Source organism: Salvelinus sp. IW2-2015, unplaced genomic scaffold (genome assembly GCF_002910315.2).
Source record: "Salvelinus sp. IW2-2015 unplaced genomic scaffold, ASM291031v2 Un_scaffold16459, whole genome shotgun sequence".
In the NCBI taxonomy this organism is placed as follows: Eukaryota; Metazoa; Chordata; class Actinopteri; order Salmoniformes; family Salmonidae; genus Salvelinus; species Salvelinus sp. IW2-2015.
This window is the reverse complement of record NW_019957596.1, coordinates 29,272-55,000: the sequence shown is the minus strand read 5'-3', so window position 1 is coordinate 55,000 and position 25,729 is coordinate 29,272. Positions and strand designations below refer to the sequence as shown.

General features: G+C 41.4%; 1 protein-coding gene across 1 annotated transcript; it reads left to right on the top strand.

Annotated features, from left to right (window-relative positions):
• Positions 1–87: 87 nt before the first annotated feature.
• On the top strand, positions 88–25,200 carry ostn (osteocrin). The gene is made up of 5 exons (XM_024146570.2): positions 88–213; positions 17,274–17,372; positions 18,645–18,865; positions 24,221–24,341; positions 24,806–25,200. Exons 1-4 carry the CDS (start codon positions 184–186, stop codon positions 24,303–24,305), a joined length of 435 nt encoding a protein of 144 aa, XP_024002338.1. The 5' UTR covers positions 88–183; the 3' UTR covers positions 24,306–24,341; positions 24,806–25,200.
• The last annotated feature ends 529 nt before the right edge of the window (positions 25,201–25,729 follow it).

Genomic DNA, 25,729 nt, shown 5'->3' with positions numbered 1-25,729 from the left:
GTGGAAAACGAGGAGAAATGATGTCAGAGGAATCGCGACCACCGATTGGAGTGGAGATTCCAGAGGAGAGCCTATAAAACGGGGAAAGTCAACACCAGGAACAAGCAAAGGGAGGGAAAAGTTGGAACGTGAGAAATTCCAGGAACTTTTCAACATCCTCTCTCTTCTCCTGTGTGTGTGTATATGTGTGTTCCAGACTGTCTAAAACCAAAGGTGAGTACAATAGAACGATCGAGTACAATAGAACGAATGGGGCTCTCTGTGCACAAGTGGGTGCTCAGACATGCATGGATATATGTATACATAAACGCATGAATGTAGCACAGGTGTGTACACTCTTAGAAAAACAAGGTGCTATCTTGAACCAAAAATGGTTCTTTGCCTGTCCCCATAGGAGAACCCTTCGAAGATCCCCTTTTGGTTCCAACTAGAACCCTTTTGGGTTCCATGTAGAACCTTTTCCACAGAGGGTTTTGCATGGAACCCAAAATAGTTCTACCTAGAAACAAAAAATGGTTCTAAATGGAACCAAAAAGGGTTCTCCTATATGGACAACCCCAGAACCCTATTGGAACCCTTTTTTCTAAGAGTGTATGTTCATCACACCTATGTGTATGTGTGCAGGTGTTCTTGAGAGATGTTGTTTATGTGTGCAATATAGAATACAGTAGAAGAAAGATGAGTGAATGACGAGTGACAGTTTTGTTAAATGGTGGTTGTAGACCTTGACTAAGTTCACAATTAGTGAGAACATTTGTTTGATCTTTGAATTGTATCTGTATTTTTGTGAATGGAAGAATTTGAGTGTCTTTGTGTGTTCGTAAAGAATGTTTGTGACGTATGGAGAGTGTGAGTGTGTCTTTGAGAGAATGTTGGTATACGCACATTGGGGAGAGTGCATGTGATGGGTGGAGGTGTTTATTTTCGGGAATGGAAAATGCTAAAATTAGCTGATGTTGCTAGACAATACCCTTTGCCAGTCAAGTCTAAAACATACACTGTGAAAACCTTGGGGGAATTGAACACGACATGGTTTCAAACAGGACCTCCTGATTTTACAGTTTGTTTGAGAAAGGTGTTCCAAAAGGTATTCTACGGACCAATAGAGACATTTAGTTATTTTTACCAGCTTTTCAGTTGATTTACTGCTTGGTCATTTGGACCAGGATGCAAGTGCTCTCGGGCTAGACTGATACACTTGGTATCGATAGATATAGACTAGATAAAGATTAGATATCCATGTGTGGAACTATGTTTTTGTACATTTAATGATGGGAGTGTATAATTGCTCAAATCATGTGTTTAATTGCTCAAATCCCACACATCAGGTGTTCTGGGTATATTCCATTGTTAAATTGGACCATCAAATGTTTCTCTCGTTAGTGCCAAAGGTTGGAATTCTACAGTGTTTTTATTTTATTCATTCTTTTATTTCATCTTTATTCTGACAGGGAGTAATGCTGATGCATACACATCAATATACACTATACACATCGATATAAACATCAATATACACATTAATACACAAAATCATATAAAACAAACACATTCTTCAGAAAAAATTATCCTTAATCAGCCTTCTGAATATCCCTAGAGACACCAACTCTTCCAAATGTAGAGAGCTTTGGAGATCATTCCAGCTCTGTAAATTGTTTCACATAATGGGCGCAAAAAAACTAGAAGCAGATTTACCTAACTCAGTGGAGCTCGAAAGGATCTCCAGAGTTATCCATCCCTGAGACCGGGTCTAATAGCTTGTGTTGAGTACTAAGTGTTGGACAAATGACGCATGTTAGCACCAGGTATAAACCAGGCTAGAGTGTGGAGTATTAAGTGAGAATGGGTAGAGTAGTGTGTGTGTACATATGTGTATCCAGACAGTGTTCAGAAAGCCTGACACTAGGAGAAGTAATAGTAAGTTGCCAAGTGTGTGTAGGGGAAAATGAGGATCAAAATTATACTATATTATAGTGCCCTTTAATATAAACCAACCACATGGTGAATTCAATAAATCAGATTTTTCATATGAATAAAGACTTACTAAAGTGCCAAACTTCCACATTTTGACATGTCCCGCCATCAACCGTTACTTCTAGGACGTTTTAACCCACTTAACCCCAACATTTCTGCCCTAGTTAGTGTGTTGCTTTGACAAAGTCACTTCTAAAGATTATTATTTATTTAATGTGGTTAGTGATTCATTTAAGTCTGTCCCTCCGTGACGTGAACTGAACTCTTTTTTTTATATGGCGAAACTATTCCTTTTTAAATATTGACCATTTTACTCGCCCTAGCAGAACAGGTTAGGCTATTTTTATGTTATCCAGAGCGTTGGTGACTGCAACTGTGCTGCTGGCAACAATTTATTACGTTTTTTAGCCAACGTTTACTGACACTGGCCATATTCAAAGGGTGTTGAGCATTCGTAAATTCGTCAGTTTTTCTGCGCTCTGGCACACTCAGACGAGAGTGCTCTGAAATCGGAATAGATAGCCAGAGCGTATTTACCAGCTACGTCTATCAACAGTTGCCGCATTGACATCATGAACACTCTATTGAAATGGTTACTTACATAGTGAAGTCTTTTGTTAAGACATGTAGCTAGCTAGCTAAAAAAAAGAACCATAATCCAAACTCATGACTTTACTACCCTGCATGACTCTGCAGGTCTCAAACCAACCATGTTCCATGTTAGCTAGCCTTCAGTGCAGATTTTGACATTATCGATCACAGTCTGCTGCTGGAAAAAAGTATGTGTTATGGCTTACACCCCCTACTATAATGTGGATAAAGAGTTACTTGTCTAACAGAAAACAGAGGGTGTTCTTTAATGGAAGCCTCTCAAACATAATCCAGGTAGAAGCAGGAATTCCCCAGGGTAGCTGTTTAGGCCCATTGCTTTTTTCAATCATTACTAACGACATGCCACTGACTTTGAGTAAAGCCAGTGTGTTGTTGTATGCGGAAGACACAACATTATACACGTTAGCTACTACAGGGACTGAAATAACTGCAACACTTAACAAAGAGCTGCAGTTAGTTTTGGAATGGATAGCAAGGAATAAGTTAGTCCTAAATATTTCCAAAACTAAAACCATTGTATTTGGGACAGATCATTCACTAAACTCTAAACCTCAACTACATCTGGTAATTAATAATGTGGAAATTGAACAAGTTGAGGTGTCATGGTCAAAACATATTGATACAACAGCAGCTAAGATGGGGAGAAGTCAGTCCATAATAAAGCGCTACTCTGCCTTCTTAACAACACTATCAACAAGGCAGAACCTACAGGCCCTGGTTTTGTTGCACCTGGACTACTGTTCAGTCGTGTGGTCAGGTGCCACAAAGAGGGACTTGGGAAAATTGCAGTTGACCGGAACGAATTGCAAAAATCACTGAAGCTGGAGACTTATGTTTCCCTCACTAACTTTAAACATCAGCTATCTGAGCAGCTAACCGATCGCTGCAGCTGTACATAGCCCATCTGTAAATAGTCCATCCAATCTACCTACCTCATCCCCATATTGTTTTTATTTACCTTTCTGCTCTTTTGCACACCAGTATTTCTACTTGCACATCATCATCTGCACATCTATCACTCCAGTGTTAATTGTAATTGTATTTACTTCACTACTATGGCCTATTTATTGCTTTACCTCCTCACGCCATTTGCACACACTGTATATAGACTTAATTTTTTTCTATTGTGTTATTGACTGTACGCTTGTTTATTCCATGTGTAACTCTGTGTTGTTGTTTGTGTCGCACTGCTTGTCACGTTCGTCATACGAAGGAGACCAAGGCGCAGCGTGATTATAATACATCTTCCTTTTAATAAAGAAGAATACTGAACAAACTATACAAAATAACAAAACGAATGTGACCGCTATAAGACACGAGTGCAGACATGCAACATCACATAGACAATAACCCACAAACCAAACTGGAAAATGGCAACCTAAGGATTCCCAATCAGAGACAACGAAAAACAGCTGCCTCTGATTGGGAACCAATTCAGGCCACCATAGACCTACATATGCCTAGACTACACACACACACCTAGACATACAAAAACCCTAGACAATACAAAACAGGTCACACCCTGACCTGACCAAAATAATACAGAAAACATAGAATACTAAGGTCAGGGCGTGACACAGCTTTGCTTTATCTTGGCCAGGTCGCAGTTGTAAATGAGAACTTGTTCTCAACTAGCCTACCTGGTTAAATAAAGGTAAAATAAAAAATTCAAAGATAAAAGAACAGGGCAGCACAGCTGGCCCTTAAAAGTACACGGAGAGCTAACATTAATGACATGCATGTCAATCTCTCATGGCTCAAAGTGGAAGAGAGATTGACTTCCTCATTACTTGTTTTTGTAAGAGGTGTTGACAAGCTGAAGGTACTGAGCTGTCTGTTTAAAATACTAGCACACAGCTCGGAAACCCATGCATACCCCACAAGACATGCCACCAGAGGTCTCTTCACAGTCCCCAAGTCCAGAACAGACTATGGGAGGCGCACTCTACCACATAGAGCCATGACTACATGGAACTCTATTCCACATCAGGTAACTGATGCAAGCAGTAGAATCAGATTGTAAAAATACACCTTATGGAACAGCGGGGACTGTGAAGTAACACAAACATAGGCACAGACACATGCATATGCACACATGATAACATAAGCACTATACACACACGTACACATGGATTTTGCGTTGTAGATATGTGGTAGTGGAGTATGGTCCTGAGGGCACACAGTGTGTTGTGAATTCTGTAATGAATGTATTGTAATGTTTTTAAAATTGTATAACTGCCTTAATCTTGGCAACAGCTAATGGAGATCCATAATACATACAAATACAAACATTAGATTATAACTAGCAAAGGAAATGGCTCTGAGATACGAATAATATTACTACACAGATCATACATGTTAAGGTTAGCTAGCGAGCCAGCTAACGTTAGCTAGCTAACTAACAGTAAACTTTAACTTGAAATGAAAACGACTTTCTGACAAAATTAGAAACGTGCAATATCTGAAAATGTGGCTAGCTAGACTATCTTACCGGTATACTGTACATGGATGGACGCTTCTCCCTCTCTGTCACGGATGCCGTTAGTTTGAATATGTAATCCGGAGACAGATGATTTCTCCATCTCCTTAGCTATCATACTTTAATTCCACTGATTTCAAAACTCGATCTCTCGGCATGTCCAGCCCCCTCATTATCTCAGCCAATCATGGCTAGCGGGAAGGTTGCTGCCTTTTTTTGTTGCCAAACAAACTAGGCTTGTAATTTAACAATTTAATTTGTATTTACAGATGGCATACACGTTAAGGCTTATGAAAGTTCATGTTCTAGAAGCCATTTCTGTGTTCATGTAGGTAGGGGTAAAAGTGACAAGGCAATCAGTATAGATAATAAACAGAGTAGCAGCAGTGTGTTGAAAAGTGTGAAAGTGTGTGTTGCCGGTCGGTGCCGTTTAAGATGAGGGAGGATGATCATTTATTGTATGATCATGGCCTTATTTCTATTACAGCATATTGGATGACTCTCAGTCATATTCCAATCACCCAGCTCAATGTAACATCGATAGGTTCAGGCTACTACATGATACTCACATTTTACCTGTACCCAACATGAGATTGCTACAACCTAGCCTATGAATGAAAGTTTACAACGTAGGTGCACAGGTCGAGAGACATTTTTTTGTAATCAAGATGTCAGACAGTGACACATTCAATACAGCCTTGCACACTCTTGCCTGTATCTAGCTGATCTAGAGTGTAATCATTAGTCCAACAGTTGCAAACAAGAGTTTCTATTGGACAAATTCAGGTATGTTTCTCCTTCCGTTTAAGAAACGTTTTTGAACAGAATCGGCAGAATGAATACACCCCTGATCATACGCAAACAGAACTAGCAGTCACTTCAGTGAACACCACATCAGCTGTCTGTGACCAAGCGAAACATTCTTTCTAAGCCAAACCTTCATATCATAACCTCTAACACACAGCCTACATCTTTGTCACCATATTAGCTAACGTCATAGTCAATATAGCTAATAGAACTAACGTGTTCGTATACCAGCTACAATCATGCAGTAAAGTGTACAGTCAGCAACCAGTTTAGCAGTTACACTTGAAAAGTGAAAAAAATACAAGGAAACATGGCTCTCATTCTCTCTCACTCTAGCTTTTCCTTCAATTTTCCTTCAAAACTGTTCAACTATTGTCTTTCCCTCTCTTTGAGTCAACTACTCACCACATTTTATGCACTGCAGTGCTAGCTAGCTGTAACTTATGCTTTCAATAATAGATTAATTATCTGATCCTTTGATTGGGTGAACAACATGTCAGTTCATGCTGCAATAGCTCTGATAATTAATTGTCATTATAACTGTAAATCTATTGAAGGGGTTGAGAACCATGAGTCTCCTAGGTTTTGTATTGAAGCCAATGTACCCAGAGGAGGACGGAAACTAGCTGTCCTCCGGCTATACCATGGTGCTACACTACAGAGTGCTGTTGAGGCTACTGTAGAGCTTCATTGTGTTTTAATCAATTATTTGGTGACGTGAATATATTTAGTATAGTTGTATCTAAAAATGATAACTTTTTTAATGTTTCATTATTAAAATGTTTCTGAAATTCACTGACGAGAATGATCCTTCCCTTCCTCTGAGGAGCTTCCACTGGTGTGAGAGAATGTAATGGTGTGTGTGTGTGTACGTGTGTGTTGGAGTGTCAGTGTAAGTACATGTGAGTGTGTGGGTAGAGTCCAATGAGTGGGCATAGTCAGTGCAAGAAAGTCAGTGGAAAAAAGGGTCAATGCAAATAGTCCAGGTAGCCATTTGATTAACTGTTCAGCACTCTTATGGCTCTGGTGTAGAAGCGGTTTTGGTCACAGAATTTGTGCTCTGGTAGCAAAGTGAACAGTCTATGGCTTGGGTGGCTGGGGTATTTGATAATAATTTTACGGGCCTTCCTCTGACACCGCCTGGTATAGAGGTCCTGGATGGCAGGGAACTCGGCCCCAGTGATGTACTGGGCCGTCCGCGTAACCCTCTGTAGCGCCTTGTGATCGAGGGAGGTGCAGTTGCCATACCAAGCAGTGATGCAGCCAGTCAAGATGCACTCATTGGTGATCTGAGGGGCCATGCCAAATCTTTTCAACCTCCTGAGGGGTAAGAGGCATTGTCATGCCTTCTTCACGACTGTGCTGGTGTGAGTGGACCATGTTAAGTCCTTGGTGATATGGACACTAAGGAACTTGAAGCTCTCGACCCACTCCACTGCAGCCCTGTTGATGTGTGCTCGTCCCTCCATTTCCTGTAGTCCACGATTAGCTACTTTGTCTTGCTGACATTGAGAGACAGGTTGTTGTCCTGGCACCACACTGCCAGGTCTCTGACCTCCTCCCTGTAGGCTGTCTCATCGTCATCGGGGATCAGGCCTACCACCGAGCTTGGGAAAGAGCTTAGAGGGGACTATGGTGTTGAATGCTGAGCTGTCTCAGGGGATTAATGGCTGATTTTAAGATGAAATTGTCAACACTGTTACGGTTAACGATTGTTACTTTATTTTGCACTTAATAGGTACTTACTACAGTTAAACGTGCTCTTTATTACAGGATGTTAACATTCTGTGAAATCCAAGTTGTTTTGATTTTACTAAACCTTCATGTGTTGTATTTGTAATTCATGCCATTTAGAATGTAGAATGTACTACCGGTCCAAAGATTTAGAAAACCTACTATTTCAAGGGTTTTTCTTTATTTTTACTATTTCTACATTGTAAAATAACAGTGAAGACATCAAAACTATGAAATAACACATATGGAATCGTCTAGTAACCCAAAAAGTTTTAAACAAATCAAAATATATTTTATATTTGAGATTCTTCAAATAGCCACCGTTTGCCTTGATGACAGCTTTGCACACTCTTGGTATTCTCTGAACCAGCTTCACTTGGAATGCTTTTCCAACAGTCTTAAAGGAGTTCCCACTTATGCTGAGCACTTGTTTGCTGCTTTTCCTTCACTCCGCAGTCTGACTCATACCAAACCATTTCAATTTGGTTGAGGTCAGGGGATTGTGGGGCCAGGTCATCTTATGCAGCACTCCATCACTCTCCTTCTTGGTAAAATAGCCCTTACACAGCCTGTAGGTGTGTTGGGTCATTGTCCTGTTGAAAAACAAATGATAGTCCCACTAAACCCAAACCAGATGGGATGGTGTATCGCTGCAGTATGCTTTGGTAGCCATGCTGGTTAAGTGTGCCTTGAATTCTAAATAAATCACAGACAGTGTCACCAGTAAAGCACTCCCACACCATCACACCTCCTCCTCCATGCTTCACGATGGGAACCACACATGCAGAGATCATCCGTTCACCTACTCTGCGTCTCACAAAGACATGGCGGTTGGAACCAAAATCTCCAATTTGAACTCCAGACCAAAGGTTACATTTCTACCGGTCTAATGTCTATTGCTCGTGTTCCTTGGCCCAAGCAAGTCTCTTCTTAACATTGGTGTCCTTTAGTAGTGGTTTCTTTGCAGAAATTCAACCTTGAAAGACCTGATTCATACAGCCTCCTCTGAACTTTTGATGTTGAGATGTGTCTGTCACTTGAACTCTTTAAAGCATTTATTTGGGCTGCAATTTCTGAGGCTGGTAACTCTAATGAACCTATCCTCTGCAGCAGAGGTAACTCTGGGTCTTCCATTACTGTGGAGCTCATCATGAGAGCCAGTTTCATCATAGCACTTTATGGTTTTTGCGACTGCACTTGAAGAAACTATAAAAGGTCTTGAAATGTTCCTTATTGACTGACCTTCATGCCTTAAAGAAATGATGGACTGTCGTTTCTCTTTGCTTATTTGAACTGTTCTTGCCATAATATGGACTTGGTCTTTTACCAAATAGGGCTATCTTCTGTATACCCCCCCTACCTTGTCACAACACAACTGATTGGCTCAAACGCATTAAGTAGGAAAGATATTCCACAAATTAACTTTTAACAAGGCACACCTATTAATTGAAATGCATTCCAGGTGACTCCTCATTAAGCTGGTTGAGAGAATGCCAAGAGTGTGCAAAGCTGTCATCAAGGCAAAGGGCGGCTATTTGAAGAATCTCAAATATAAAATATATTTTGATTTCATTAACACTTTTTTTGGTTACTGCATGATTCTATATGTGTTATTTCAGAAAAAGAAAAACCCTGGTAGTGTACATACTGCAAAGGCATCATCTAATGCGCAAGTGTTTTTCCCCCCTCGTTCAGCCTGTTCTCAGAGCAAAACATATTATATTGAACTAAAATCCGTGCCACACCTTTTAGTATGATGTGTTACTTTACGTTAGGTTACATTTAATTGACGTACGTAAATGCGGGACACTGAAATTAGTATCATACTGTATGTTACATTTGGTATGACTCTAAAAGCAGGGTGAGGTGAGGACACTTATTTAACCTCTTATTTTTGTTGGCACAAAATTACCTCCATACTTCCATTCCTTTGTATGCGTTACCTTCAGATGAGTCCCACGATACTTGTGGGGGTCGTAGAGCAAAACGGAGAACACCATTGTATTTGTGAGAGTCCCCCCTTACTACAGTGGCATATTCGTTTGTAGGCCAAAGCGTCAGGGTGGATTGGCAGTCGTATAACACGAACGTCTAGCATCCCAAAGGTTGTTCGTTCGAATCTCATCTTGGAATGTTTTAGCTATTCAGCAACTTTGCAACTAATTACTCCTTTTTAGCTACTACTTAGACTGTTAGCTAACCCTTCCCCTAACCCTAACTGTAACCCTTTAACCCTTATCTTAACCCTTACCTTAACCCCTAACCTAACGTAGCATATCATACTAAAGCAGTCAAACCTAATATTTGTTTTTGTATTTATTATGGAACCCTATTAGGGATGCCAAGGCGGCAGATACTCTTTCTGGGGTCCAACAAAATTAAGGCAGTTATATACTTATTATTATTATTTTTAAATCTATACATTCACAACAGATTTCACAACACATTAAAGTGGGTGCCCTCAGGCCACTACTCTGTATGGTGTGTATGTTAACGTTTGTACATGTGTGTCTATGCCTGTGTGTGTGTCTCTTCACATTCTCCACTGTTCCATAAGGTGTATTTTTTATCTGTTATTTCAAATCTGATTTTACTGCTTGCATGAGTTACTTGATGTGGAATAGAGTGCCATATAGTCATGGCTCTATGTAGTACTATGCGCCTCGCAAACTCTGTTCTGGACTGTGAACAAACCTTTGGGACCATGTCTTGTGGGGGTATGCATGGGTGTCTGAGCTGTGTGCTAGTAGTTTAAACAGACAGCTCAGTGCATTGTTGATAGCGTTGTTAAGAAGGGAGAGCAGTGAATTATTATGGAGAAGATTTCGGATTGGTCTGCAATGTAGCACGCTTCTGTCTATAACATGAGCTAGTCAGAATATGTTGTTAATCCTTTCTAACGCAGCTTTTTTGAAAGATATCACGTAGTAAAACTGCAAATATTTTGCTCTCCACTTTCTGGAGTACGGAGTTTTGAAATCAGTGGAATGCCCGGTGGAATTAGAGTATGATAGCTAAGGAGATGGAGAAAATGCTGGCGTTTGATTGCAAATATGCAGAGGGAGTCGAAAAGAGAACACACAGAAGGCTGTTGTATAAAACACCTGTCTGGTCTTTCTGTAAATGTGTACATTTTACATTAATATTATTATTATTATTATTATTAGGAAAGAAATCCACAGTTACATCATTCAGTGGAAATGGAGGAGACTGAAAAGAAAACATAAATATTTTGTCAGAGTCGTGTGTATAGGTGGCAGGGAAGTCAGGCGCAGGAGAGTCAAACGGAGTGTAAAATGGAGTCTTTTAATGAATGTCCAAATACATGCTCCATAACACTAATAAGAAACGAACTTAAACAAATATGGGTACGAAGACCCGTCGCGCACCTATACACATAAAAAACAATACTAACAAGAAACAATCTCTGACAAAGACATGAGGGGAAACAGAGGGTTAAATACACAAGAGGTAATGGATGGGATTGAAAACAGGTGTGTGGGAAGACAAGACAAAACCAATGGAAAATGAAAAATGATGATGGCTAGAAGACCGGTGACGTCGACCGCCGAACACCGTCCGAACAAGGAGGCAACGACTTCGGCAGAAGTCGTGACATATTTAGCTTCCTCTTTCAAAATATAATTTGGTGAATCATGGATGACTCCAACAATTGTAACGAGTTTCTGTGAATTATTTTTGTAGCTTTTCTATGTTGAAGATTCAAGAAAAATGTTGTGCCTTTTCATCATTTTCCAACACCATTTTCCATCCAATTCGCTTTATTTTTGTCAATACATTACACTTCATTGTTCTTGCATAAGTACCTCCATTTCTGTTTGTTTTTCATCTAACCAATTTTGTGCCTCTATAGTACAGTTTCCATTACCATCTACAGTTGAAGTCGGAAGTTTACATACAGTTTTTAAACTCAGTTTTTCACAATTCCTGACATTTAATCCAAGTAAAAATTCCCTGAACTGAAAAAGCGTGTGCGGGCAAGGAGGCCTACAAACCTCACTTAGTTATACCAGCTCTGTCAGGATGAATGGGCCAAAATTCACCCAATGTATTGTGGGAAGCTTGTGGAAGGCTACTCAAAACATTTGACCCAAGTTAAACATTTTAAAGGCAATGCTACCAAATACTAATTGAGTGTATGTAAACTTCTGACCCACTGGGAATGTGATAGAAATAAAAGCTGAAATAAATAATTATTTCTACTATTATTCCGACATTTCACATTCTTAAAATAAAGTGGTGATCCTAACTGGACGGGAAATTTTACTAGGATTAGGAATTGTGAAAAACTGAGTTTAAATGTATTTGGCTATGGTGTATGTAAACTTCCGACTTCAACTGTAGAGCCATGACTACATGGAACTCTATTCCACATCAGGTAACTAATGCAAGTAGTAGAATCAGATTTTAGAAACTGGTAAAAATACACCTTATGAAACAGCGGGTACTGTTAATTAAGAGACACACAAAGGCACCGACACGTGCATGCAAAGACACGCTAACAAGGATTTTGTGTTGTAGATATGTCGTAGTAGACTAAGGGCCTGAGGAAATACACAATATGTTGTGAAATCTAATGTGAATATATTGTAATGTTTAAAAAAACATTTTATAACTTCCTTAATTTGGCTGGACCCCAGGAAGAGTAACTGCTGGCCTGGCAGCAGCTAATGCGTATCCATATTAAATACAAATACACTTTGTAGTGGTGTAATAATGTTATGGGGCACTCAGAAAGTCTTCAGACCTCTTCACATTTCCCACATTTTGTTACGTTACAGCCTTATTCTAAAATCGATTAAATATATTCCCCCCCTCATTAATCTACACACAATTCCCCATAATGACAAAAGAAAAACAGTTTTTTGGGAATTTGGGGAAATGTAAGTATATATAAAAAAAAGAAGTTTGTTTTCGTACCCTTTGCTATGCGACTCGAAATTGAGCTCGGTTGCATCCTGTTTACTGTGATCATCCTTGAGGTGTTTCTACAACTTGATTGGAGTCCACCTGTGGTAAATTCAATTGATTAGACATGACTTGGAAAAACACACACCTGTCTATATAAGGTCCCATAGTTGACAGTGCAAGTCAGAGCAAATACCAAGCCATGAGGTCGAAGGAATTGTCCGTAGAGCTCCGAGACGGGATTGTGTTGAGGCACAGATCTGGGGAAAGGTAACAAAAATGTCTGTAGCATTGAAGGTCCCCGAGAACATAGTGGCCTCCATCATTCTTAAATGGAAGAAGTTTGGAAACACCAAGACTCTCCCTACAGCTGGCTGCCCGGCCACACTGAGCAATCGGGGGAGAAAGGCCTTGGTCAGGGAGGTGACCAAGAACTCGATGGTCACTCTGACAGAGCTCCAGAGTTCTTCTGTTTAGATGGGAGAACCTTCCAGAAGGACAACCATCTCTGCAGCACCACCAATCAGGCCTTTATGGTAGAGTGACCAGACGGAAGTCACTTCTCAGTAAAAGTCACATGACAGCCCGCTTGGAGTTTGCCAAAAGGCACCTAAAGACTCTCAGACAATGAGAAGCAAGATTCTCTGGTCTGATGAAACCAAGACTGAACTCTTTGGTCTGAATGTCAAGCGTCACTTCTGGAGGAAACCTGGCACCATATCCCTGCGTGTTGGTGGCAGCATCATACTGTGGTGATGTTTTTCCGCGGCAGGGACTGGGAGACTAGGCTGGATCTTTGATGAAAGCCTGCTCCAGAGCGCTCAGGACCTCAGACTGGAGCGAAGGTTGACCTTTCAACAGGACATTGACCCTAAGCACACATCCAAGACAACGCAGGAGTGGCTTCGAGGCAAGTCTCTGAATGTCCTTGAGTGACCCAGCCAGAGCCCGGACTTGAACCCAATCAAACGTCTCTGGAGAGACCTGGAAATAGCTGTGCAGCAACTCTCCTCATCCAACCTGACAGAGCTTGAGAGGGTCTGCAGAGAAGAATGTGAGAAACTCCCCAAATACAGGTGTGCCAAGCTTGTAGCATCATATGTCATATGATGTACTGTTTTACATTCTGTTTTATATGAAATGTAAGTGCCTTAATGTGTTTGGACCCCAGGAATAGTTGCTGATGCCTTGGCAATAGCTAATGGGGATCCCTAATAAAAACACATACACTCCCACCAGGCCAGAGCGGCATCCAGCTACTGGGGTAGAAGAGAAAGAGAAAGTAGGTGGGCATGGATTCACCAGTAGCATGTGTTAGTTCACTACTTGTTTGCTAAGAGTAGCCACTTCGCCCCTGTAGTCCTCTGTAGGCAAACATTTGCTACATTGAATGTCCGGACGGTCCACATTGTCCCAGAATAGAGCAAAATAAACACAGCTCCTGCAGCGTTGAAAACATTAGTTAGTGACCTGCATTTTAAACTACAGACTAGCTAGGCTAGCTTGCTTAGCTGGGCATACATGTCTCTCTTCTTGACAGGAATTTTCTAAAAGTTTGCTTTTAGCTACAGTGGGTTCACAAATACAGCCCACACATCGCCTCCCGAAACAAGCACAGGCAGTGAAAAGGCAAATACACAAGCAACACACAGCCGGGTCACACACCAGTGCATCAAACAGAGAGAAAGCGGAGCACAACATTTTCTCTGCGCCCTGCGGGTTAATCTGGAGAATTGCAGGAAATTACCAAGAATAAGTCGCTTTGGGCCCCCAAAAGGCTAGGAATGGCTCAGAACGCAAGTACAGGTAATTGGACATGGCCAATGAGTGTTCTAGTGAGAGTTTGAAGTATAAAATGATAACAGATAAGCGACTATTAAAACAACTTAAGTATCAGGCTTGTGGTCAGTTCTATCTGAAGTCAGTCCATTCACAAAGTAAACTGAAATTCCAATTCTAATTAAATATGATCTTCATAATTACAATAGGAATTTCAGATCTTGAATTGACTTAATTAAGATAAAATTGACACCAAGTATGTACAACTTTTCTAAAGTTCACAACAGGAGCACAAATGCATTGTCGTGGCATTATCATGGTTCTGGTGTTATTACACATAGTAATCAGAAGGGGGCAGGATAGACCGAGCAGGTCGATGATGGAACCACCTCCATGTAAGTCCAAGGAGATACCACCCCTGTGTGATACAATAGCTTAAGATATCAGTGATACCGGATAGGTGAGACACAGACAGACAGTAGGCATGTGTTTATGGAACTAAGTCACCCATAGGGAACTAGGGGAGAACAGGGATTATTTGTACATACCCTGTTACAGAGGTCCCTTGTTTCTTGTGTTCCCACTCTCCCCTATAGCCCAACAAGATGTGCTTCTTTCCACAGCAGAGTCACCTGAGGGACTAGCCCGGTCACTGATCCAGGCTAGGGTTAGGGGAGACTGGGGTTGGCTGTTACATCCTGTGGCCATGTGTTTGTGTAAAGGGAAGGGATGAGGTGTGTCCGGGTCCACATCCACCCCATTCTCACATTCAGGGACGGCGAGCCATGCCGAGCTCCCAGTATTTTCACAGATGGAGGCTGGGTAAAGGTAAATACCCAGGCTCTATATCGCAGTAACCCAAAACGGCCAGTGTTTCTGCATCTGACATCTTGGAGAAGGGTACACACAGACAGTACACACACGCACGTATGCACACACACACACACACACACACACACACACACACACACACACACACACACACACACACACACACACACACACACACACACACACACACACACACACACACACACACACACACACACACACACACACACACACACACACACACACACACACACAGAAACACTACTGACTTCATAATTGGTGTGTAAATGTGTTAGTATGTTTTATCGCTTTGGTACTATTTTCACAAGTATGTGGGACATTTTTTAAACTTAGTACAAAACTCCAAACTGGTAACACTTGTAATGTAGTCAGTCTTACATTCAAAACCTTTCATTGTGCATTCATTTTGTTTGTTGACATATTTCACCACACAACCATTGATCCAAAATGTAAGTTAACAATGAAATATAATAACTACAGGGGTTTAATCACCAAAATACAATTGTTATTTAATCCAATAGCAAAAAATGTAAGATACATGTTTCAAAATTGCCCTTTGAATGTGATATGATACAGTACTGTAAATTACAGTGCATTACACTGTTTTCACATTGGCAATACAATTGCACTACCCATTAAAATTGACTGAACATTAAATGTCCATAATTTCGATCCCATGATCAAAGGTGTGATCATTGAAAACATCTTTCCAATGTAATCAAATTAAAGAAATGAACAAAACTATTTTTAGCAGGCACTAGTTTGCATCAAGTCTGTCTTGAGCATTTGAACATAGGTTCTCATCAAAATCGCAGTAAATGTCCTCATTGTTTTTGCACCTGGATTGAAATCATTGCATGCCTCATCCATGGCCTGAAGGAGGGTGGTAAGCTCATTTTCCACCTATATTGTAATCGTCTATTGCAGGGATCATCAACTACGGATGGTCAGGGGGGCCGGAACATAATTACAAATCATTTGTGCACTTCAAAATCATCGCAAGAAGCACAAACAGAAATAACATTTGACTAAAACATAATAATTTCAAACTGTGCTTACATTTATATATAATCACGTCTCTCTATTATGTGTGAGAATACTTTGGAACAGATTTCCAAAATGAAAATCACTTGGAGCTGATTTCAAATCAAATCAAATCAAATGTATTTACAAAGCCCTTCTTACATCAGCTGATATCTCAAAGTGCTGTACAGAAACCCAGCCTAAAACCCCAAACAGCAAGCAATGCAGGTGTGGAACCACAGTGGCTAGGAAAAACTCCCTAGAAAGGCCAGAACCTAGGAAGAAACCTAGAGAGGAACCCTCCCATCAAAACATTTCCTGGTGTTTTTACAGTGCTGCATTTGTTTAACACTTTTTTGGTTACTACATGATTCCATATGTGTTATTTCATAGTTTTGATGTCTTCACTTTTATTCTACAATGTAGAAAATAGTAAAAATAAAGAAAAACCCTTGAATGAGTAGGTGTGTCCAAACTCTTGATTGGTACTGTATATCATACTTTTCAGGTTTCTACTTTACAGACTTACATTTTCAATATGTAGTTCTCAAAATCTGTAGTAGACAAATTAGTTTACATGTCAAATCTATAGGTTTTACCAAACGTTTCAGTGATCATCAATTAAGAGCAGTCGGATTAAGTAACACTACAATGTCTTTTAACAACAACAAAAAAGAATCATATCAAAAGTAACATGAGCATTGCCTTGTGAAAGTCAATTACTTTATATGAACATGTATTGCAATGTATTTCTAGATGGAACACTGATTAAGTTTGGTGAAAAAGTGACCGATTTTTTTTGTTTGTTTTGAAACGAGTTTTGAGATTTGTACTAAGATTTGTAAAAATCTACCACATACCTTTGAAAATTGCACCAAAGCGATAAAAAAAACTATGTGAGAACTATGTATGGGTTATACTGCTTAAATTTGTATAAAGTGTGTATTGTATGTAACAACTATTATTGTTTTTCGTGAATATGTTACAACGTTATAGCTTTGATTTCATGTTCTGTACGCTGTAAAGTGCAGATGTGTATGTCTGATCCTGATCTGTGTGTGTGTGTGTGTGTGTGTGTGTGTTTCAGATGCTGGGGTGCGGTTGTGTGCTTCTCTCGTGTCTCCTGATGGTGACTCTGTTCCACTGCAGCGTAGACAGCCTTCGCCTCACCCAGGAGAGCCCAGAGGTGAGATCAGGATAGTGTGTGTGTGTATGTGTGTGTGTGTGTTATATGGGTTCACCCGGTCACGTATGAGTTCCATGTATCAGTAACTACTGTATAACTGGGGCCAAGTGACCTGACCAGGAAGAACCCCTGACCCTGAACATAATAATATAATAGTATTATAGAAATCTCCTAGCGCCTGTGTGGTCTAGACTTGGGTTCAAATAGTATCAAGCTGTGCTTCTTGAGCTTGCTTGGGGCAATGAAATGTATGGAATAGTCCCAAAAGTGCAAACTAAGTTCAACTGGCATGCAAGCTTAAGCAAACACTCAAGGTATTTGAAAGAAGGCAAATCCTATTGGAACCCAATTGTGGTGTGCTCCTCGTTCCCACACCAGGATAGTAAACTGGCTGAGGGGAGGAGCGCCCCCCTTCCCCTTAGTCCTTGATCTTCGTTGTCTGCAGATCTGTAAGGTGGAAGAAATATGGTGGAAGCTCCATCATTACACTGCCTATACCTATCCAGACCCTTCCGATCTACAAACACTGAATTGTGAAGGGTTAGGGCCAAGGGGAAGGTGCAAGGAGCAACCTGGATCCAGCTAAGAAAGTGCTGTTAGTGAGTGAATGAGTGAGTGATTGATTGAGGACACGCGCGTACGCAGAGTGAGGGAGGTCCAGGCAGAAGAGTTGGGGAAGGTACAGTATCTGCACGGCCACGGCCGGTGGTGGCTGTGTTATTCTGTCTCTCCTCGGGATGGTCAGAACATTTTCTCTCCCTGATCTGATTATGTGGAACGAAATGGCGAGATGACGGTCTGTCATCGCCGCTGTGGCGCTGCCTGGGCTGAGCTATAAATACCACAGAGCGCTGTTCCCAGGAGAGGCAGAAACAACAGCCACGTCAGAGAGGGACAAGGGAGGGGGGACACGGGGGACGTTCTGTCTGTCTATATATCTGTCTGTCTGTCTTCTTGGCTCCCTGTCTGTCTGCTTAGCTATTTGTCTGTAAAAATGCTAGCAGATACTATAGACGTCCAGTCATTGCGCTAATGCAATTTAGCAATTGCGCTAGCGCTAGTTAGCTACTTCCTTCAAACTGCACGCAGAGACATACAAATGGTATCCATAAGTTCATCTGACTCTGGGGAAGTAAATAAAGGGCCTCATTGCCAAAATCCTTAAGTATCACTTTAAGTATACCACAAAGCAAAAACATTTTGTGTGACAGCTAACGCTATTGTTTGATGTTCTTATTGACTTTCTGTGTTTTCCTATTGCTGTTGTTGTAGTACCTGGACCCGGTGGTTCTGGAGGAGTCAGGCCTCCAGGCCCGGTCCAGTGAGCAAAAGGCAGCAGGGGCTTTGACGGCCAAGTTACTACTACTTGACCACCTGGACCGCCTGGAGAACGACGTGATCGAGACCAAGATGAAGAGGAGCTTCCCAGGGTCCAACACTCCACTGGACCGCCTCTCCATCAGCACCATGGACCCTAAGGGCTCCAAGCAGAGGTAGGTACTAACCACTTAGAGGGAGAGACTTACATTTTGATGCTATTTATTAAGACATCAGTTAAGCACTTCCGTACTCCACCCTGACGCACACACATGAACAGACCTACACACATATAGTTATTGGGGCAGTTTCCCGGGACACAGAATATTAAAATCAAATCAAACTTTATTTGTCACATGCGCCGAATACAACAAGTGTAGACCTTACCGTGAAATGCTTACTTACAAGCCCTTAACCAACAGCGCAGTTCAAGAAGAGTTAAGCTAATGTACATGTAGGTAGGGGTGAAGTGACTATGCGTAGATGATAAACAGTGAGTAGCAGCAGTGTACAAAACAAATGGAGAGGGGGGGTGTCAATGTAAATAGTCCAGTGGCCATTTGATTAATTGTTCATCAGTTTTATGGCTTGGGGGTATAAGCTGTTAAGGAGCCTTTTGGTCCTAGACTTGACGCTCCGGTACCGCTTGCCGTGCGGTAGCAGAGAAAACAGTCTATGACAATTTTTTGGGCTTTCCTCTGACACCGCCTATTATATAGGTTCTGGATGGCAGGAAGCTTGGCCCCAGTGATGTACTGGCCTGTACGCACTAACCTATGTAGCGCCTTGTGTTCAGATGCCGAGCAGTTGACATATCAGGCAGTGATGCAACCGGTCAGGATCCTATTGATGGTGCAGCTGTAGAACTTTTTGAGGATCTGGTGACCCATGCCAAATCTTTTGAGTCTCCTGAAGGGGAAAAGGTTTTGTCGTGCCCTCTTCACGACTGTCTTGGTGTGTTTGGACCATGATAGTTCGTTGGTGATGTGGACACCATGTAACTTGAAACTCTTGACCCGCTCCACTACTGCCCCTTCGGCCCGCCTTTTCCTGTAGTCCACGATCAGCTCCTGTGTCTTGCTCAAGTTCAGGGAGAGGTTGTTGTCCTGGCAGCACATTGCCAGTTCTCTGACCTCCACCCTATAAGCTGTCTCCTCGTTGTCAGTGATCAGGCCTACCACTGTTGGGTCGTCAGCAAACTTAATGATGGTGTTGGAGTCATGTTTGGCCACTTAGCCGTGGGTGAACAGGGAGTACAGGAGGGGACTAAGTACACACCCCTGAGGGGCCCCGGTGTTGAGGATCAGCGTGGCAGACGTGTTGTTGCCAACCCTTACCACCTGGGGAGGCCTGTCAGGAAGTCCAGGATCCAGTTCCAGAGGGAGGTGTTTAGTCCCAGGGTCCTTAGCTTAGTGATGAGCTTGGTAGAAACGATGGTGTTGAACGTTGAGCTGTAGTCAATGAACAGCATTCTCACATAGGTGTTCCTTTTGTCCAGGTGGGAAAGGGCAGTGTGGAGTGCGATTGAGATTTCATCATCTGTGAATCGGTTGGGGAGGTGTGCGAATTGGAGTGGGTCTAGGGTATCCGGGAGGATGCTGTTGATGCTTTCAAAGCACTTCATGGCTACCGACGTGAGTGCTACGGTGCGATAATCTTTTAGGCAGGTTACCTTTGCTTCCTTGGGCACAGGGACTATGGTGGTCTGCTTGAAACATGTAGGTATTACAGACTCGGTCAGGGAGAGGTTGAAAATGTCAGTGAAGACACTTGCCAGTTGGTCCGCGCATGCTTTGAGTAACCATCATCGTAATCTGTCTGGCCCCGCGGCTTTGTGAATGTTGACCTGTTTAAAGGTCTTGCTCACATCGGCTACGGAGAGCGTTATTGCACAGTCATCCAGAGCAGCTGGTACTCTCATACATGCTTCAGTGTTGCTTGCCTCGAAGTAGGCGTAAAAGGCATTAATGCGTCATTCACATGCTTGTGGGAACTTGGAAACTGGGAGGATGGAAGTCTTATTTATTTATTTTTTTACCTTTATTTAACCAGGAAAAGCCCATAGAGACCCCGTCTCTTTTTCAAGGGAGACCTGGCCAAGAAGGCAGCAACAATCCATACATTACAGAATTAAAACATACAAAAATACAATACAACAACATGATCCAGCCTAAAAAAAGCATTTACACTCCTCCATAACAGAGTCTCCCATTAATATTTTAAATTCATTCAGTGGCACTAACATATCTAGATGAAGCATGGATTGTAGATTATTCCATGCGTCTGGTTCACAAGAAGAGAAAGCAGTCTTGCCTAATACTGTGAAAGTCCTGGGGACTTTAAGTAGCAACCACCTAGCAGACCAGGTATGTTAACTGCTGGTGGTGAAGGAGACAAGACTACAGAGGTAAAGAGGGAGTTTACCCAAAAGGGCTTTGTAGATGAACACATACAAATGTATCTTTCTGCGCATATAAAGTGAGGTCCAACCTACCATTTGGTACAAGGTGCAATGGTGGGTGAGTGACTTGGCATTTGTAATAAAGCGCAAGGATGCATGGTAAACAGAGTCCAGTCTCTGTAAGACGGAAGAGGTTGCATGCATATACAACAAGTCACCATAATCAATTACAGAGAAAAAAGTGGCCTGAACAAGCTTCTTTCTAGCCATAAGTGGGAAGCAAGCGTTATTACGAAAATAAAAACCCAATTTCAATTTAAACTTTGTCACAAGATTATCCACATGAACTTTGAAGGACAACTTGTCATCCAACCAAATACCTTGGTATTTGCAGGATGACACTTTTTCAATGGATAAGTCACTAGATGTGACAATGCTAACGTTCTCTGGCAGAGTTCTAGCTCTTGTAAAGGTCATGAATTAAGTTTTTGTTTATTCAAGACCAGTTTGAGACCATAAAGGGAGGCCTGCAGTGAATAAAAAGCAGTCTGGAGCTCTTCAACAGCCTGGACCAGAGAAGGAGCACATGAATATATAACTGTATCATCTGCATATAGATGTAATTTTGCTGGTTGCATCCCATTTCCTAAATCATTAATAAAAATTGAGAACAACACAGGAGCTAAAATGGAACCCTGGGGCACACCTCTATTAATCTCAAGAAAGCTAGACTTGTGATTGTCAGTATATACACATTGTGTTCTGTCAGAAAGATAGTCCCTAAACCAATTTACTGCCAACGTTTCTGAGTGTAGCTAGCAACAATTCATGGTCAACTGAATCAATCTACAAACAGAGCAGCACAACATTGCTTTTTATCAAGTCTGCAGTTGTGCTGCTGTGCCCCGATCTAAAGCCAGACTGAACCACGCTCAGTATGTTATTTTCAATTAAGAAGTTTCTGTTCTGTCATGATTCTGTCTAGGTGGTTTAAAAGTCGGTATAATTCTTCAACCAATAACATTTTAGCTAGCTTTCTTAAAATGTACAATAGTCAAACTAGATCCATTATCCATATTGATTTGATTTGTTGTCATCTTTTGGTTGAAAAGATAAAAGGTCAATGGTGAAACGACACAGAGGCGGCAACTCAGGTAACAACATTTTCTCTGAGTTCCCATCTGTAATTATGACTTTGAGAGTCGTTCAAGTGAAATTTTCCAGTCGGAACTGCAAACCTCTGATAACTCCGATAGCATGTCAAGCCCAAAATAGCCTAATCCTGGAAAGCATTTTGAATGGAGATTCTTCATTGAACTTGCTTTTTAGTCCAGGGCTAGGCTTACTCTGTGTCTAGGAAACTGCCCATTGACTGCTATGAGGGATAATGCCATCCTATCGTGGAGTTTTTGTAGGGAAAGGGGGATACCCGTCTAAATCAGAAAGGTGCCGGAGACTGCCGTAATCGACATCCACAACTTCAGCGCCCGGGGAACAGTGGGTTAACTGCCTTGCTCAGGGGGAGAACAACAGATTTTTACCTTGTCAGGTCAGGGATTCGATCCAGCAACATTTTGGTTACTGGCCCAATGCTCTAACCACTAGGCTACCTGCCACCCCACTTGTAACATACTGAGTGCGCAGACAGAGAAAAACAATATGAATGTCAACCTATCTGAATCAACTTTAAGCGAATTACATCATCAAGTCAACCTGTCCCCAATGGCCCAAAATCTCATTAGCAAGATGCATAAATAGAACATTAAAGAACAGTTAATTGTCTTGGCTCTCTCTGCTGTACTGCTTTTCCTAAACGAGTAAAGACATATACATGCCTTAGTCATAGTTATCCTGATGAGAAATGTTGAGACCTGTGAAAGGTTTACCTACTGGACATTTACAAATAAAACCTTTGTTGAAAATGCATATATTGTATTAGTGAGTCCCACTTTATTTGACATTTCACTATGACATGAACATGACGGTGTTATAAGACCACCATCAGATGCTCATGTGAGATGACGACCGTTGTCGTAACAGAGGTAGCAGGTTGCATTATGACTGTACTGATATAACACCCCTGGACAGCATGGACAGCAACCTTCCTATTTCAGTGCATGGTAGTCTAAATGTCAAAGGGAAACAACACTTTCATATGCATTCAATTATTAAATTAGAATTAAAAAGAACATCATTGTCCATGCAATGCGAACATTTGGTATTAGTTTCACCACAAAAAATAGTTAACATATTTTTTTTTGATTTACCAGGTCATGCAATGCAATGTATTCAATTTGTCAAGAGTTTGATTCAGTAAATACACATAAAACTGATTTGAAATCCATTTTCAATTTGCAAGTTTATTCAAATTCGATTGACGATAAATTGATAAATCATGTTCTAAATTGAATATTCATGTAAGGGCTGTCGCTCTCCTCATCCTCAGACGAGGAGAGGAGAGAAGGATCATCAGACCAAAATGCAGCTTCAGGGAAATAAGCCATCCTTTTATTTACACGACGATGGCAACACGAAACACAAAACACTTTCAAATTTACAAAACAAGAAAACGACGTCGACGAAACCTGAACATAAACTTACATAACTAAACATAAACTCACGGACAGGAAACAGACGACATCAAAAATGAACGAACAGCCAAACAGTCCCGTATGGTATCGACACGACACAGACACGGAAGACAATCACCCACAAACAAACAGTGAGAACACCCTACCTAAATATGACTCTTAATTAGAGGAGAACGCAAAACACCTGCCTCTAATTAAGAGCCATACCAGGCAACCACAACCAACATAGAAACAGATAACATAGACTGCCCACCCAAAACACATGCCCTGACCTAAACACATACAAAAACAACATAAAACAGGTCAGGACCGTTACAATTCATATTTGAAATATCCACTAGGATTAGGCTGTTACACATACAGACAGTTTTCCAGACACAGATTAAGCATATTCCAGGACTGAAAAGCATTCTCAATGGAGATTCTCCATTCAAAGAGCTTTTTAGTCCAGGACTAGGTTTAGTTAATCTGTATCTGGGAAACACCAGGCCCATAAAATAAGTGTAATGTAAATGGTGACAGTTTATCTCCCCCAACAGGAAAGTTGTTGAACTGCCACGGAGGCGAGTGAGTGTTCCTATTGACCGGATCGGAGTGGGCCGTCTACCTAGCAGCCGAGGGTAGACCCCCCCCCATCCACCCATCCCCTTACCTGAACAGGTAAAGGACAAGCCCACAGAGGTTTACATAGGGTCATGTTCATTAGGGAATGCAACAGTTTTAAAACATATTGCAACAGAAAAAATAGGGTTTCTTAATGGACAAGTCTTGGTAGTCCCTCTCTGTGTCAATCTGTTTCCTTCCGTTTAGTGCCTAATGAACACAACCCAGTTTTACCGCACACCATTATATACTGTACACAACAGTGTAATATGAATGACTTATAACATAGGGCCCTGTGACCTGACCAGGAACAACTCTGGGCCCTAATAATGGGCAATAAGGAGGAGCAGGTCACAAGGCCAAGAAAAACATGTCCATTCTTATATATTGTGTAGCTACAAATACAGTAACTCTACAGTGGATCAGACCAGAAATAATGTATTCCTATAACAGTTTTTTTGAAGACATGACATTGAAGACCACCCAAGGTAATCTTTGTCTATTTTCTCAATTTTCCACAGGGGATTCTACCACAGGTAGAAGATGCATGGAAAGCACATCAACACCCTACGACCACTCCTCTTGCTCTACCAACCCCCACCTCACCCCATCACCCTACATACGTACACTATGGCAAAAATCACTTCCTCGTTATAGTTCTGATGTGATGTAAACTATCCCCCCTTCCTCCCCACTTCCTTTCCCCGTAGTCAGTGGTGATACTGTGGGGGGATACAGTGTGGAAACATCCTAAAAAGCACATCACTACCATAGCAACACACATATTTACCCATAATGCCTGTGGGCACTCTTGCCTTTTTTGCTCATTTGTAGTACATGCACACATGGTCTGTCTGTTCACTTTGACTGAAGGCTGACTGGGTGGCAATGGCCTTGACATTAAAAACTGATTATAAGACAACAACTGACTCAAGTGTTTTACTCTCATGTATTGGTACAACTTTGCATTGGTACTGTGATTGCTAATTGCTGACAGTTACAGTTTACACACATACTTAAGAAGACGGAGTAAAGTTGAATTGATTATATTTGAATTCACAATGTTGAAAGCACATTGACTGTCACACCCTGATCAGTTTCACCTGTCCTCATTATTGTCTACCCCCCTCCAAGTGTTGCTTGTTTTCCCCAGTGTATTTATCCCTGTGTTTCATGTGTCTCTCTGTGCCAGTTCGTCTTGTATGTTTCCAAGTCAACCAGCGTTTTCCCGTTCTCCTGTTTTTTGCATTCTCCTTTTTCTAGTCCTCCCGGTTTTGACACTTGCCTGTTTCTGGACTTTGTACCCGCCTGACTGATCATTCTGCCTGCCTTGGCCACGAGCCTGTCTGCCACTTTGTACCTCCTGGACTCTGATCTGGTTTTGACCTTTTTGCCTGTCCACGACCATTCTCTTGCCTACCCCTTTTGGATTAATAAACATGATA